The 16,932-nt window shown below is 45.3% G+C and overlaps 1 protein-coding gene across 3 annotated transcripts; it reads right to left on the reverse strand.

The window, feature by feature from the left end:
- Positions 1 to 758: 758 nt before the first annotated feature.
- scarf2 (scavenger receptor class F, member 2) lies at positions 759 to 16,145 on the reverse strand. Of its 3 annotated transcripts, none has more exons than XM_088376105.1 (12): positions 15,572 to 16,145; positions 13,495 to 13,553; positions 13,059 to 13,160; positions 12,185 to 12,704; positions 10,896 to 11,114; positions 10,253 to 10,381; positions 9,819 to 9,922; positions 8,575 to 8,689; positions 8,180 to 8,277; positions 5,172 to 5,324; positions 3,045 to 4,230; positions 759 to 2,173 (listed from the first exon to the last, which is right to left on the reverse strand). In XM_088376105.1, exons 1-12 carry the CDS (start codon positions 15,679 to 15,681, stop codon positions 2,167 to 2,169), a joined length of 2,802 nt encoding a protein of 933 aa, XP_088232231.1. In that variant the 5' UTR covers positions 15,682 to 16,145; the 3' UTR covers positions 759 to 2,166. The 3 variants fall into 3 exon arrangements, with proteins under 3 accessions (XP_088232231.1, XP_088232229.1, XP_088232230.1); XM_088376103.1 differs by having other exon boundaries at positions 5,172 to 5,327; positions 15,572 to 16,143; XM_088376104.1 differs by having other exon boundaries at positions 759 to 4,230; positions 5,172 to 5,327; positions 15,572 to 16,143.
- Positions 16,146 to 16,932: the final 787 nt, after the last annotated feature.

Consider the following 16,932-nt stretch of genomic DNA (forward strand, 5'->3'; position numbering starts at 1 on the left):
CCCGCCATGTCTAACCACAACTGTTTGACCACACTTTGCCTTGCAGCGGATAGTCGCTCCTTTGTATGCTGTGGGTCGCAGAGCCAAAACAATTACACAGAGCCAAGTATTATAAAAAAGAAAAAAAAGAGACGAGATTATTTCGAAGATAATCAAATTCAGATGAAAATGTAGGCCGGCTACCGCTTTGCTCTCTGGCTCCAATTAGCAATCACATGACCTCTCCAGCCATTCTTTGGTGTATCCTCTCCCTTCGGCAAGACATACATGCAGCGCGTGATTGCGTCCCATTACAGACGTTCCACTGTTTCCACTCTGAAAGGAGCTCTTGTCCCCCCCCCCCCATTCTGAAGTGATCTAAACTAACAGTCCCCCGATTTCCTTGGCCTCTTTGAAGAGCCGCCATTCGTCGATCCCGGGACCCCTGAAAAGGGTCACATATCAAGGATAAAAGACAATCAGACGTTTATTGGATTGTGAGTCAATATGGACTCCCTCCAGTGTTGGGAACTACCCAAACCAGTTCAAAGGTCAGTTCATACATTTTAAAATCAACTTGTTCAGTTCATAATTGAAATTTCATAAAATAAGTTTATTTTCTTTCCCCGATCAAAAAAAAAAAAAAAAAAAAAAAGGGTGCTGCGAGCTGTTCATAAACGTTTGTTGATTAAACGCATTTCCCCCAATTCTTCATCATAACATAAGTTATCAGGTGTTTTTCCACGCCCTATAAAAAGCTACAGTTGGTCTCACAATAGTGACATTGAATTGCTTTTTTTATTGCTTTTTTTTATTCCAGGTATGTAAATGATGAGAACAGCGACTTAATGACGGTACACAAATATAGTTCAAAACACGCACATGAAGAAAACAAACACGTTACAGCTGCTAACTGTGTTGAAGCATTTGAGGCCCTTTTGTACACAAATGCATCCTGTTGAGAGAGGAAAAGAAAAAACAAACAGGGGCCAGTCAAATTGAAAAATTGCCACACCATTTTTACAAGTCATGGTTTTATGTATGCAATGGTAGGTCAGTGGTATCAATTGTACAATCATCTGTAATGAGTTCACTGCATGGAAAAGGGCAAGTTGGGGGTTACAGTTTTCCCGTGCAGCTCTTAATGCCATAAAAATTATACTCTGCATCATGCAGTAAGGGTTCCACAAACATAACAGAGAACAACATTGTGAACATTACACAATGGAATTCTACAACAAAGAAACGGTACGAAGGATTATTAGGTCAACACTCGAAAGAAATGATTGAATTGTAAATCGGTGGGGACTTTTGTCAAGCGGCGTTCGTTTGCAGTCTGGACGCAAAGTGGTCAAACAATAAATCAAAGGCAAAAGGTAAGCCGAGCTGCCGTGAGTTTTGCCGGACGCGTAAATTAGCTAACGTTAGCATCCGATAAACAGAATGTCTTTTTTTTTTTTCTTTTAAATCTTGAAACTATTTTGCATCGTGTCAAAGTTCGCCAAACAACAAAATGTCAATAAATGTAATTGTGCAAACGTTTGCATGTTCCTGAGAACGAACTAAGCGGATTGACCTCATTTCTTGGCTTTCATCAACAAGAATGGTTTGAAGAATATATCCGATGTCCATAAAGACAGCAGCTGACATTTAAGTTAATTGAAGTTTAATTTCCCAATTTTTCTTTTCAGCGTGGTCCTCATAGTCCTCCGTAAGATTCAACATGAAAGCCAGTTCATTAAGACACAGATAGAAAAAAAACACAGAAGGTCATATAAGCACAGCTTACAAAGATAACAAGTAAAAAGTACACAATGTATACACGACGCTGCAAAAGTAACTTGGGAACTTGTACCTTAAAAAGACAAACTTTCATCGTAGCTATCCAACAACACCCTGAACAAAGAACCGTTTCCTCTTGAAAAACAAAAATCATTCCAGTTTAAGTACCTGTGAGTCCACCATTTTGCTTCAAACCAACACAAACAACGGAGACTAGCTAACAAGCTATCGCCGGCTAACGAGTTTTTTTTTTTCTGCGAGCTACCGAGCCTCTGTTGCTTAAACTGATCCACAGTCGAGGCACACTTCAACACGCTACCATTAAGTTTCATCCCAAAAAAAGCAGCTTGGTTCTTCAGCATTAAATGGCAATCTGATCCTCGATTCATTTTTTTGACGTCTTTATTATAACCTGATGACACAAACGGACAACAGCAAAGGTTCTTATCACATTCATTGATCTGTTTTGGAGAGAACATCGTCCGTCCGTCCGTCCGTCCGTCCCTTGACACAAGCGTTGGTAGACAAAACATTCGACTTGAGGTTACGTTTTATTAAATGCAGCTTGCGCAAACACCAGATGGCTGTGGTTTGGAAAATGGATGCTTCAAAATGTTTTATAAGCATGATGAAAAGTTCACGCAGCTCAACGGCGGCTTAGGATTTCAGCTTCATATGTTGATTTCTCAGCCGAGCGCAACATTCTGGTGAATTGATGGCGTTCCAAATGGAGAAAATCTGCTCTGAATCTATCTTTGTAAACTTGGAGTATTTTTCGACTTGTTTTCACAGTTTAGGAACGAGTGAAACGTTATAGGTCGCAAGAAAGCACGCGAGCTTTCTGTTTATAGGTTACGAGCATCTGGGCGGCAAGCATGACTGTAAATTCCGCTTTTGTCAATTGCATGTGCAAAATATCATTTGGTTGGCAATAAACTATTTGGCTTTTTAAAATGGCGCATGCTGGTCCACAGAAATATGAGATTAAGTTTGTCATTTTTTGAAAAGTACGTGAAAAACAGAATGCTACTGGTTTGACAAAGGTTGCACATTTATGAAGTCCGAAGGTCAGAAAAAGAGACGGATTACAACTTGAGATCGAAGCCATGCACCCCCGCGACTAGTTGCTGACAGATTTGGATTTGACTTTGGAAATACTAGGTCAGACCGACCGAGGTCCCGGTTTTCTGGAAAGTAGCATTCACGGCAGGTTCTGGTGTCAGTTTCCAACAAATGCATGTTTTGTCTCTTTGCTGCCGATTTGTGAACGAAAAGAGACTTACTTGACAATCTGGGGCGGCATGATGGCTGTCTTTTGCTGCGGTGTTTTGCTCTCTGCCGTGTCCAAAGTGGCCTCCTTGCCTTTCTTCCTCGGAGGCTTTTTAATGGGAGTCTTCTTGGGCGTAGCATCCGTCGACGGGTCCCCCGGCCTCGAGCCGTTCAAGTCCTGCTTTTCCGGGCTCTTGGCTTCAGGGCTCCCGTGGTCAGCGGTGATGGGCGCCACCATCTTCTGGAGGCTGCTGGAGGTGGGAATCAGCGGCTTAGTGGCACCTTGCTGGTTCAAGCCGGCGGAAGGGCTCCTCTTGGCTTTCTGCGGGGGTGTGGGCCTCTCCCGGGTTCCCTTGGGCGTGGATAGTCCGTTGGTCTTGGTCAGGCCCGTCCCCTCGTTCCTGTTGATGCTTTGGGTTTTCTCCTTGAGCTGAGCAGCCAGGAGTGTGGCGGCCTCAGAGTTCATGTGGGGATGGATGACCTTGGGGCTCTTCGGGGGTTCCTTCGGGGTCTCTTTGGGCGTATCGGCACTCTTCTTGTCGGACGAAGAGCTGTGGAAATGACTGATCTTCCTGAGGGCGCTCTGCACCACGCCGTTGATGTGCTCCATGTGACTGGGACTGCTGTGGCCATCTCCAGACTTCTTGCCTCGCAGAGGTTTGTGTTTACCGGGTGAGCTGTTGGTGTCACCCTCCTTCTTCCTTTGCTGATCGTTGCTCTTCTCGCTCTTGGCGGAGACGTCACTGGAGCTACGCTTTTTCTCTTTCGGAACGGAAAGTGCTCTGGTGCCCCCCTGTCCTTGCTGGTCCGGCTGGGGAGCGCTTCCGTGGATCCACGAAACCTTCGGCTTGGTCGAAGGGTCCGGCGGCCGGGGTTTGGGCCGACCGGGTGACGGTGGCGGCTTTCCGTTGCGCTTGTACTCTGGGTTCGCAAAGTCCCCATCTTTGCCGCTGTTGTCATCCTCTTTGGACTGTTTGGAGAGACGGGCGATACGGGCGTAAAGGGTGGCAGCGGCGTACTCGGAACCGCTGGTGGAACCTTCGCTGTCCGAAGACTTGACGGTGGGTGGATCGCCGCCCTCTGGTTTCATGACACCGGTATCCTTCAGGGAGGTGTACTCTCCTGCATCCTCATCAGCGGGGGCGGCTTCAGGCTTCTCGCTTTCCGGACTGTGCTTCTCCTTGTTTTCATTCACCGATTCTGTGGCACATTGACATACATTTGCGTGACTCGTCAAATAGTACATTAATTCGTCAGGTGATGCTGCTTAATAGGGTCGCTGGAAATGTTCCTGAGTGGTGACTCTGCTCTCTTGAGATGCCAACGTCTGATTCTGACGCCCTCTTTTAAAGGAGTGTCATTTCGGAAGGGATAACATCTCACCAAATGCAAATGAAAAGGCTTATCAAAATGACAATCAGGCAGCTCAATGTTTATGATGTCATAGCCTTAGCAGGATCGTCGGCATTTTTCCTTGATAAGGGTAAGGCGGAAATAAGTGCTTTTTCAAGTGCTGGGGCCCAAACGGGATATTTTTTCAAAATCATAAAATAGCAGTTTCTGGTTCTGGAGGGGGACCTAAGTCTTTTATTTGGCTTCGGTGGATCCCGTTTTAAGATTTTCCTTTTGTCAGCAATGACTTCTTGACATGCAGTCATACGTGAGAATGGGAAGAGAGAGATTTGACCCGTCAGATATGATCACTCTTCTAATTCCTCATAAACCCTTTATGTTGGAAAGAATAAGGAAACTCGAGCGTGCAAAATCCAACAAATCCAGCACTTCCTGCATGGAAAGTGATGGAAATCTTTTTTTTTTTTTTTTTCTTCTTGCCCAACATCAAGAAGTTCTCTTTGGATCCCAGCCACATGCTGACTTGACCATACCGTTTCCTGTTTAGACTTCTCCCTCTCTCTCCCTCTCTCTCTCTCAAAGTAAGACACCGATGGCACATGATGAGAGGCACGGCTCACGTAATGAGATTTGCAGAAGTGAATGAGTCACCGCATCGGGGGATCTTCACAAACCTTGTGCATGTGTGAGTGGGGGGGGGGGGAGGCACTTCTCATGCCAACAACACATTAAGCATGTACGTCAGTGCAGATAAGCAATGTGTTTATTTATTCCTGCCGATGACTCACCTTCATGGGGCACGCAGTAAACCGGGCCCTCGTCACCGCTCTCAAAGGAGGAGAAGGACTCCTGGGAGGACCAGGAGGAAGGGGAGGGCTGCTCGGCTACAGAGGGGGGCTCGATGAAGCTGCAGTTGAAATTGTGCTCGGGGTCGTGGTGGGCTACTGACAACACAAAGCAAACGCAGAAGCTCAGGGGTCAGCGAGAGGCTATTGTACCATGTTACAAGAACAACACTCTGCTCTCCCAACGGCTGCCGAGAGCTAGGAAATGGACTTGCCATTGGTTTTACGTGTCAGTTAACAGAGTGGGAGTGATTTTCAGGATTTTTTTGGGGGTAAATGGTGATTGATGCCACATGCCATCATCAGTAAGTTGGCGGATGACTACGGATCAACTGCTTTGGCGACAACAGCAAAGCTGAAATGTAGCCAAGTGCCACCAATAACACAAATACAACACTTGTCGAACGAACTCTCACAACAACTTCCAAATTGTAACAGACTACAAAGAATCTATTGATCCTTTGAAGGAAGCATCATACACAGATGTGATTTTTTTTATTGTTACGATGTGTCTACAGTGGGATTCATGAAGCCAAACCACTGTGAGGTCATACATTTCTGACTTTTGACTTCAACTTTCAGGAAAGATACGCCTCTGAAGTTCAGAGTATTATGGTAGTACTATTGATTGAATACTACGTGTCCCATTTCTGCCTCTACATCTTCCCTGTATGCCTCAATTCCCAGCCCAGCTTGGTGGTGTTATTTAAACTCCCAAGGCATGAGGTCACGCCACGGACGAGCCTGCTGCTCATTTGCCGGCCAATAGGAGCCGTGGAGCGGTGTTAGCTTGTTAGCTAACAAATGACGAGCACCTCTCGTCGTGATTTTGTAGCCTCTATGAATACTTTTTTAATCAATCAGATTTGTCAGGGTTGTTAAGAAGATGTTTTTGTGGAGAGCCACATTCACTTCATTGTTCAGTGACATCATTTTTCCTTTCCAGCCTTAATCCAACACAAGCATGTCAAATGTGTCGTTTGCTTGTGTTGCAGAGACTTTGTGTGTCCTCATTTGTGAGCTAAGGGGAATGAATGTGAGACATTCCTTGTTCGATGGAACTAAGGAATGCAGAGCAGCTCCTCTATGCAAGCGCTGCAGTTACGCTAGTCAACAAGACAACACATGGACAATTTGCAACGTGATCCACTATGCGTGGCGCTCTTGAAAATAAGCCTCGAGGGTCCTGAGGGACGGATTATTCTGCAGACTGGACGCCGTTGAGATCCTTGTCCACACTAAAGGGCATTACTGACACGTCGCAGCTGCACAGTTGCTCAATGAGGGAAAGGGCTCCATTTGAAAGAAAAAGCTAGAATTGAATGCCGGGCTACGCAAATAGGGACATGTTCGATTTCGTAACGGGACAGAAACACAAACATGTTTTTTTCCAAAATATTTGGGAACTGCTGATTTTAGAGCTAAATATTTACATCGTATTTAGTTTTCAATCGCGAAACAACATGAGTTGAACCAGAGCATCGTTTTTCAGAGGGAGCACGTCTTAAGGGTGTGAGAATGTTTGCAGCTCACTTTATAGGCCAATTAAGGGGCCAAATGTGAAGTGGAATGTTGCTACAAATGCACACATCTGCAATCCCGGTCAAGTGTCCTGGGAGTAATCCAGCTGCAGGGGGAAAAAAAAAAAAAAAATGGGGTGGTGCTCGACTCAAGCACTCATCCGTGAGGAAACATTTGGACGCTAAAGGATGCGAGGAATGCTCGGCCGACGTGAAAGTGGAGGGAGGGCGTGGGGTAAATATGCTTCTAGCGGCATGCCAAAAAGTAAAGCCGACATGTTTAGCGATGCCAGGAGGGGGCTTGGTGACACACTCGAGTGTTCCCCTTGCAAGTAAGCAAACGTCGCCCCTCCTCCCGCCCCGTTCCTTTTTCATTCTACATTGCCACATCTGTTGCCACTGGCCCTGGCGGGGATAAATCACAGCTCTGACACGGGCTGGGGTAAATTTGACCACTTCCTGTTTCCAGCCCCGTCGGGCCCCCTCCGGAATGCGTGTGTGAAGGACTGCGAAGCCTCAGTCGAGAGTTTCTAAAGGCTGGCAGCCAAGTTTCTGTGGCCCAAAACGATGCATAGGACAAACCAGCAAGTATCATAAAGTCTTTTTTAAAAACAAAAAATCTTTGCGTTTGGAAACATTCGTAAAGGCTCCGCATATTGTTTTAATGGCGCTGTAAATGCTACATAGCATTTTTCCGTTAAAAAAAGAGGGACTGGGTTTTCTCCTTTTCCTGACTTTTATGGTAGAGACTCGTTCCTCTCCAAACAAGCGCTTTTGATATCCAACATTGTGATGACAAAGACATGCCTGTCTCGGCGCAGAACAAGGTCACAATGGAGTCAGACTGGAGCTTAAATAATCAGCTGGATCACTTAGGAAGCGCATGCTGCTCAGACGTGGAAAAGAAACTAGGTCATCCACTTTTAACTCTTTCATCACTCGGAGTTTTTGCCGTAGCAAATGTAGGTCAGGGAATTTAGAAATAAATAAAGAAATAAATAAATATCTATCTATCTATCTATCTATCTATCTATCTATCTATCTATCTATCTATCTATCTATCTATCTATCTATCTATCTATCTATCTATCTATCTATCTATCTATCTATCTATCTATCTATCTATCTATCTATCTATCTATCTATCTATCTATCTATCTATCTATCTATCTATCTATCTATCTATCTATATTGTATTATATTATATTGCAATATATTATATAATTGATATATATATTCCCACACCCTAGAAAGGACTAAAAATAAAAGGTGCCACTGTTGAAGTTTGACGTTTTGAATAAAGTAAAAGGATTCAAAAGATGTGATTTTCTTTTTTTGCACCAGAAAGCATAGTTGAAAAAAAGAAAAAGAAAAAGACAGACAACGTCTGGCCGCTCAGTGTGGGATGTGAACAAAAGTTTTGGGGCTTACCATCTACTTTTGGCAGTTTCTGTCTCCTCAGTGGAATACGGGGAAGTTTAGTGCTGATTCGGCTAAATCGCCCGCACAGGATCCGCTTGGCTTTTTTGCTGTTGGAAGAGTTGTCTGGGTTAGATCTGAGCTAGGATGACAGCATGGAAATCTAAATGAATCATTTAAAAGAAGGTTTATTGGACTTGGCCCCTGCGTTGAGGCTTGCTCACATTGCTCCTTATGCAGCATTATCAACACGTAAAACACTTCAATTGCACTTTACATGAATTTAGGCCCTCATAAGATGCCACCTGGTGAGACAATAACAATCCCACATCCATTTTTTGTTGTTGTTTTTCATAAGAGCCAACTGGGAATCAAAGTTGAGCAACCGACACCTATGCGTCACTCACTTGTGGTCATCTTTGTGTCGACAAAGGCAGCAGCAGCACAGCAGGGACAACAGGACGATCAGCAAAAAGGAGACGAGTGTCCCGGCCGCGATCACGCCCATCCGTTGGTTAGGCTCTGCAAAAAAAAAAGGAGACGCGATGACTTTGGGATCGTGCGGTGCAGGAAGAAAATGGAAAGCCTAAATTAAAAACCATTCAGTGAAAACACATCACCCGTGTCACTCCCTTGGGCCAGATTGAACTTCAGCTTCCTCCAACATCCGCAAAACATATTAATATCGACTGATCTTTTTGCAAATATTTGAACAGGCGTTGCAAATTACAGCAGAGGTGCAACACTTTTACAACGATTAATCGACGATTAATTGATGACAAAAATAATCGGTAATTATTTTGATAATGGACTGATTGTTTTGCTACTTTGATTAAAAATTGTACACATTTTTTTTCCGCCTCTCATCAGTAAATATTCTCAGATCTCTGTGGTCGTCCACGAAAGCATGCTGATGATCTTTATTTTTGATTGATTGCTGCTTCATTGCCGAATGAGCGTACACACTGGACGCTAAGGTCAAGTCACTGATTCGCAGGGCCACGGTAACGGCCGACATGCTCGTACGAGCTAGCGTGGCTTGCGATCAAGTTCCATATCGCGGCTTTAATAGGTAACTTGTGCTGTCCCTCGGGCTTTTACAGGTCCCATAAAAACAAGATGAATTGTTGTGGCGTGTGGTCACTGCTAGTTATTCACAGTCGGGGAATAAAGGACAGGAAGACGCTTGAGGGCATCACAAGGTCTGACTTGATCACCGCTAGCTAGCTTGCCATTGCGACACTTGAGCCCTTTTCAACAATGTCTCCTCCCTGGCTGCTGCCATCATGACTAATTATGAAACAGTCCACTCATCCTTCTTCTCCCTTTTTCTCCATCCCCTTCCTTCCTATTGCTCTGACTGGACGGGAAAGGTGCCAAAACAAAAACAAAAAACGTAGCGCACCGCCACACCAGTCTGGAAAAGCTATCAAGGACTTTGCTGTGTAAAGTCTCCCACTACAGGCTGCAGAAGTTGTTTGTTGGGACTGCGTGTACAGCCAAATGTTAGTCACTTAAGAGTCAGTTCAAATGGAGGGGGCTTATGGCGTTTTGAACATCTGAAGAAAACATTTTTTTAGTCTCAATCACATAAGCACGCACACACACACGTTTGAGGACAAATTGGAAAGCAATGCTATTTTTTTCTTACGAAGATAGCAGGCACCAGAAACGGGGTCGCAGTTCTTGTCGTGGCAAGAGCAGCTTTGGTTGCAGTTCACTCCATATTGTCCAGGTTGACACGTCATATTGCAGCTGGAACACAAGCGAGAGCAAATTCAAGCACTTTTTAATGACATCAGCAGGGAAACAGCTGCGGTGGATCTCTTTTCTTTTCTGCCTGAAGAGCAGAAAAATGAAGTGGCTCACCTGTGACATTGTTTATTCTTTTATTAATGATCTCTTTTATCATGAATACAGAATACGGAATTTTCTTTTACAGCCTGGTGGTCACCACAGCCGATGTTTTTCATGGCAGCTAGCACCAAGCTATCGACAATCGAGCTTATGATCAAAATACCCCTTGAAAGAATGGGGGGGAAAAAAAAGATGATCGGAAAACTCTTTTCGATGCTGGCCACTTACTAGGTTCCGTAAAATCCTCTGTCGCATAGGCACTCTCCGGTGACGCCGTGACAGGTTCCATTGAAACAGTGACTGCAGTTGTTGTCACAATTGTCGCCGTACGTGCCGTTGGGGCATCGCACTTCGCACCTGTCACACAAAAGAAGAACGCAACCAAGGGTGGTCGTTAGCAAGCTCAGCGGCGTGAGTCGCAGGGCAGGGCGTCATTGCACTCGCTGCACTACTATTACTGCGGCTACTCGTTAAAGTCGTTGCCGTTGTGCGTTTAAACTTTCGTGGATTTTCTATCTGGCGGACGTGTCGATCATTCCGAGATTCAAGATTCCCCCTTGTATTGACTCCTTTTCATTGGCTTCAGGAGCTGCGCTGAAACTTTTGCGGAATATCCATTTCGGACTCAATGTCGTTCATTTCAAACCGCAAGAGGGAGGGCTGCGCCGCTGTGGGAGTGGTCGGAGCTAACTTCAGTTTTAGCCAATCGAAGCCGCTCCTTCCATTATTCCCCTTAAATGCGGTCCAGTTGCACCCCTATCGCCACCAAGCCACCACCGTCTTTCTGCCCGGCGGGTTGATTCTCGCTATAATCAAAGGTTTCGACGCCTGCTGTTCACATATTGGAGGGAGGGGAGAAATGTCTTCCTACCTGTCCCCAATCCAGCCGGGGTTACAGTGCGAGCACTTGCCCTGAATGTGATCACAGTGATGGCCGTCCTTACAGACGGGACACACTTCCTGGCAGTTTTCGCCAAAGTAGCCTTTGGAGCAGACCTGGTCGCAGCGCGTTCCGTTCCAGCCTCTCTCGCAGGTGACGCAGCGTCCCTCCGTCACCTTACACGGCTGCTGGCCTTTGCAGTGGCCGCACCTGAGGAACAATGAGTGGGAATTCCTCAAATGGATTGCTCCTCTGCGAGCCAGTTACATATAACGAAGCAGATGGCCACAAGGTTGATTTAAAGCCGCGTTGCGCTGATGATCGTTTAATGAGACGAATAACGTTGAATTGTAACTTGATTCTTTTCGGGTTTATAGCGTCTGAATCGTACGAGGTGCGCAGTCCATGAAAGGTAAATCACTTAAGGCCGAAATGGCTTTTTTAATGGTTACGGGATAACGCGAACACCCATTCCCAAATCTTTACGGCAGCCCCATTAAGTCTGTTTTAAGTGTTATCAGCTGCGCCGTATATCTTCACATCTCACTGAAACGATAAAAGTACAAGTAATCATGCGGCGCATAAGGTGCGCAAACGTTGAGCATCTGTACAACGGAACGTTCCCTGCACTTGATTTAGCCTCTTGGCTGTTGCCACCATGTACTTAACGGAATTTGGGTCCGATCTATTTTTTCCGATTGTTCTTTTCATTACTAAAGTCTGTTTTGTGTTTTACTTTGCTACTGCCAGCATGAGCTCCTTTTTATGACGACCTCCTGCGGCATATACGACAGGCGCGTGCGATTTAGCTGATGCTTTTTAGGATCCGGAAATCGTTTTGTTCTAATCAGTGCTGCCGTCGTCGCTGCGCACTCCACTTGAATTGGACGGCTTAACTCTTTTTAAATAATATAAACCGTTTGACACCGCTCGAGGCTGTGTTTTTATGTAGTGTATAATTGAGGCATCTTATAAAAGCTCTTAGCGAGGAGAACACTAAATGTATCTTGAATGCTGCACTTCAACGAATTCAAACTCAAACTTTTTGTTGTTGTTTTATTGCTACGTTTCAGGTCTTTATGTTGCTAAATCGGATACACCTCACAATGTAGGAAAATAATTTGGACCGCCGCTTTACTATTCTAGTCGATCGCCCTTGGATTTTGGGAGATGTTTATTTTCCGGTTTCATTCGGATTAAACGATGACTACAAAAAGATTTGCTAGTAAGGGTCTTTCATCACATGAGGGGCATTCCGTCCGGCTGAAACGGTTCCTTACTTGTTCCTGCAGTTTTGTCCGTAGAAGCCAGCCGGGCAGGGCTCTCTGCAAAACTTGCCACGGTAGCCCGGCGTGCAGGTACACGAGCCGTCGGCCAGGTTGCATTTGCCGTGGACGCACTGGCAGTAGCGCTCGCATCTGGGGCCCCACATCCTCTCTTGGCACTGGCAGCGCTGGGTGAACTGGTCGCACGGCGAGTTGTTGCAGTTACACTGGATGGCGCAGTTGCGCCCCGTCCAGCCGGGACTGCACAGGCAGCGTCCCGTCATCGGGTCGCACATTGAGTTGACGCTGCAGTAGCAGTTGTTGTTGCACTGAGGGCCCCAGACCCCCGGGTGACACGTGCAGAAGCCCGTGTCCTGGTCGCATTTGCCCTTTTGGCACATGCAGGAGTTCTCGCAGTTGGGCCCCCAGCGGTTGTGGTTGCACGTGCACTTGCCGGTCAAGTCGTCACACTGACCGTTGGGGTGACAGTTACATTTACCCTTGCAGTCTGGACCCCAAAACTGGGCCGGGCACTCTGTTTGGAGACATGCATCAGTTGACAACTCGGAGGCACTTTGCTCGCCCGTCTTTGCTCTTTTGCATTGTTTGTTCGCATTAAGCTAAACAAACTATCTTAAGGCAAATACATGAGGTTGTTTTAAATACACAATCCTGTTTGTTTTGTGTTTATTTTGACAGTAAACTTCAAGTGGGAGAGGCCATTAACGGTTTAAAGACTTTTTGGGGAAGAATTGATTGCATAATACTACCAGTTCGCGAGCTAAGCTAACTACTGACGCCGAAGCCAAAATTAAAAGTGGCCTACGACTTTTATACAGAATTAATGTCAATGGAAAAAATATGGACAAGGTAGTGTACGGCGACTTACTTGTGTCACAGCTCGCTCCAAAGTACCCATGACGACAGCGGCATTCGTTAGGCCTGACGCACACCTCGTTTTCCTTACAGGTGAAGTTGCCTTGGCAGAGAGCTTAGAGAAAACAAAAAGCGGCTGCGTTATTCAAACACGTCCCAGTTGCATCAACGCTAGAGGTGTCCGCGGTTTGGTCGGGCTCGACATTATTTGTAGCACGTTGCGCATTTTTATCGGCCCGCCGTATATTTTCATCGTAAAACTAGAGACAGAAGCGCAGGGATGTTGAGTCATGAAAAAAAATTGCTACGAGTACAACTCATTTTTCAGCCTCGTTTTATATTCATGTGAATTTTTTAATCATTTACATTTGGCAGGATTATTAACAGCATGCTTCTCTGATCTATGAATAATAAATCAATACATTTCATTCCGTGGTCTTGCTACATACGTTTGAGACATTCATCTCCTAGCTGAGCCCAGCCGCTGCAGCACACCAAGCCCGGAGACCTGGAAAAGAATTCCCAAAGTGTTCAATAGGAGCGAGGGGCTTGGGTCAGGGTCGGGGGTTAATGAGGCACCTGTTGTGAAACATACAGACATTTGCTGCTGCCACCACACCCAACTCTTTTGCTCACATCTGGAGACATCAAACACTTGAAGGCATTATCAGTGTGATGCACATGCTGAGCACATGGTGGTCGAATTGTATCAATCATGCAGTGTAAAAAAGGAATATAACCCAATATGGCTGAAAAAGGGAATGAGTGGGTCCAAAATAATAAAAAAGAATAAGCCACAAAACATCCAGAAAATATTGTACAACATTTGTTAGTGGGTCAATCATTGACAATTTGGCTCCGCCCCTTTTTTGGACCCAAATGCGGTTATTTTTGACCCAGCAGATTTTAGAGCGCACGTCGGAATCGGAACGGCACATTCAAAAACCCTCCCAATTGTAATTCTCTCTCTGTCTTTATCATCCTCTTTAACCTTTTGGAGAGAAAACTGTGAAGGAGTCTAAATATATAACACTTTGCTGCCATTTTTTTTGGGGCTCTGTCAGGAAAGGACAGATTTGTCTCGTCTTCCTCCCACGACAGCGACCTTTGCGAGGCCTCTGCAACGCATCAGCTGCCCCCTGAGTGTTTGAAGATGGCAGCTGGCTTCAGCGTCAGCGTGCAGGGAGTGACGCTGTTTTTTTTAATTCTGACAAATAGGCGTGTGGTAAAGATCAACCTCCGCTTGCTTTTCCTTGCAATGAAAGAGGACTTTTTGGAAGCATGCCTCTCTGACTTTACGGGGCCTGGATTCGACGTATTCTGTGCAAGTGCGCTATTCCAAATCATGACAAACTACTACAAACGTGTGCACAGTTGACCCTTGCTGACCTTTTAACCTGGGTGCTATTCTTTAGTCTTCCATTTTGGAGAATGTATTTTATGTCCTGGCTTAGAGTGAAAAGACAATTTGTTCAAATAAATTGATGGCCGCTTTAGTGATTAAAAAACAAACCGCTTTCCCTATATCAACGTTTCACTCGTCACAAGCGTTCCCATATCGAGCCAGAGGGTCCAGTGAGTGCTGAAGGCATCGCTGACATTCAACAGTTGACTTTGTAACAAGGCAAAGACGTGCCCCTGGAAATGCTGACATGTGATGATAAACGCTTAACTGCTTCCCCCCATTCATTCGACTGCGGTCAGAGCAAATAAAGAACGTACTATAACGGGTGCAGCGGGGAAAATAAGTTAGCTGAGAGCGGCGGGCGCAGCGATAGAATGAAAGGGCAAGAGGACAAACAAGAGAGAGGAGAGGTGGTGAAGTGGGACAGGCCTGTGCTGGAAATACACACAAAGCAACCCAAAATAGCCATGACTCAAATATGTGGGTCAAAAAGTCAAGCTCGGTGGGTCATCACAATCAATCTCGATGTCATGAAACAGCTAGCAGTAGCGTTTTTACAACACTTTTTGTCGAGCACGTGTCAAATGGGTTGGAGGGATGTGAAATGATTTGGCGTCATTGCAACACTTGTAAAACGCGATCGTTTTTCTCGCTGGGTTAACAACAGCGCCCCCCACTGTCGGACAACGAAAAGACGGCTCCACGCAGATGTACACATCTGTCCGTAAAACCGCTGCAAGCAACGGACGACTCCTCCTCCTGCCGCTGCTGCCGCTGCTGCCGCTGCTGCTACAGCGATCAACTGGACTGTGGAAAAACCGCTCGAAATAAAGCGCTTTAAATAAAATACAGCGAATACCAGACTTCCGAGTTTCAAACAAGCGAGTGTTTCAACTCAAAAGTGAAGCTCGTGTTGAAGCTGAACAAAGTTAAGTGAGCCATGTGCAGTCAAAAAAGGACATTTGCGCCACAGAGTAGAAACGCTCACACTCGAAACGTTATGCAAATTGGTAGTTTTGCGGAATCATGACAAAACACAGAGGAAGAAAGTAAAAAAAAAAAAAAAAAAGTGCGTTTTTTTTCGCCATCAATAAAAGGAGCCGCTCACGCGAAGCTCTTACCCAGCAACTTTGCACACATTTCTGCCTTTGGGACGCAGTTTTTGACCCTCAGCGAAGCTAAAAACGAGACAAACCACCGCCACAAAAGCCAAAAAGTTCTTCACTTCCATCGTACAAGCAGCAGCATCCTTCTAGACGCCTCTTCTTGGTATTCCACACACAAAGTTTGCTTTGGCGCACTTCATCCAAATCTTTCTCCAAATGAGTTGTTCCAAAGTCCTACGACGCCATCCACAATGATTCCAAACTTGGCAAAATGAAAGCAGTCACTTTTGCTCCTCGTATGCTGCACCGTTACTTCCATGAACTAAATGAGGGAGGGCGGCGTGCAAAACTTTGACGTAAGAAAAAGTCTCACTTCCCTTATGACGAACCGAGGTGGGAAAGTCAAATCAAGTACAAAAGTAGAAGGTCCAGCTTTGGCCGTGGCCCTCCGAGGAGAGCTACTTCACTTTTGTCCTCTCTTGAGCGGCAGGAGGGAAATTCCTGATTTGTTACTCTGTCTTTGGCTGTGTGCGCCACCAAATTTACATAGCGTGCGCGCCGCCGCCGCCGCCGCACCATCTGATCTGCCCTGCCCTCGAACTTATGGACGCAAAACTGCAACACGTGACTCTTAAGTTATGAAAGAAAGCATCGTAATGTAATTTGAGCCTTCTGATCATAAAAAATATTACACCGGATTGACCAATGTTGTTATGGCGTGGAACATTCTTGTAGTTTCTAGACGCTGTTGCGCATCACTGACATCTTGGGGTGAGGCAATAGCCTCCCCTACTGATGACACTGCGGCAGTAACTTTCAAACTTTGACCCCCCCCCAAAAAATACATATATATATATATATATATATATAAATAAATGAAAAAAAAAAAGGAAATGTACTGTACTCAATCAATGCACTCAAAAGTTTGAACCGCTCTGACATTATAAACATTCAATGTAGGTAAAGGAAAAAACTTAACTTGAATAACAATTGAATTCAATTGTATTGCACATAAAAGTGAAATAATAATCGTACTGTAATGCATGTTTCAAATCAAATGATAGAGATGCAATGACATTTTGGAATGATGTTTTTGAATGTACCAATAGGGGGACACAAACCACACTGCGCAATGTTGTCTTCACACAGCCTCACACTTTTGGCTTTTATGGCCTTTTTTTGGCTCCATGAAAACAAGCCTGCAGTGATTTAAGTACTTAGTGCTTACAGACACACAACATTACCCTCCTTGGCGGAGGTAATGATCCCCCGCAAAATGTCTTAAAACAAGATATACCTCCCAGATGGATTTTTAAACGAACCCGTTGCAAAGCATAATGTGTTCATGTGCTGCTTCATTATGTACACTTTGGTGG

Source organism: Syngnathus floridae, chromosome 5 (genome assembly GCF_059516105.1).
Source record: "Syngnathus floridae isolate MCC-2025c chromosome 5, RoL_Sflo_1.0, whole genome shotgun sequence".
NCBI lineage: Eukaryota > Metazoa > Chordata > Actinopteri > Syngnathiformes > Syngnathidae > Syngnathus > Syngnathus floridae.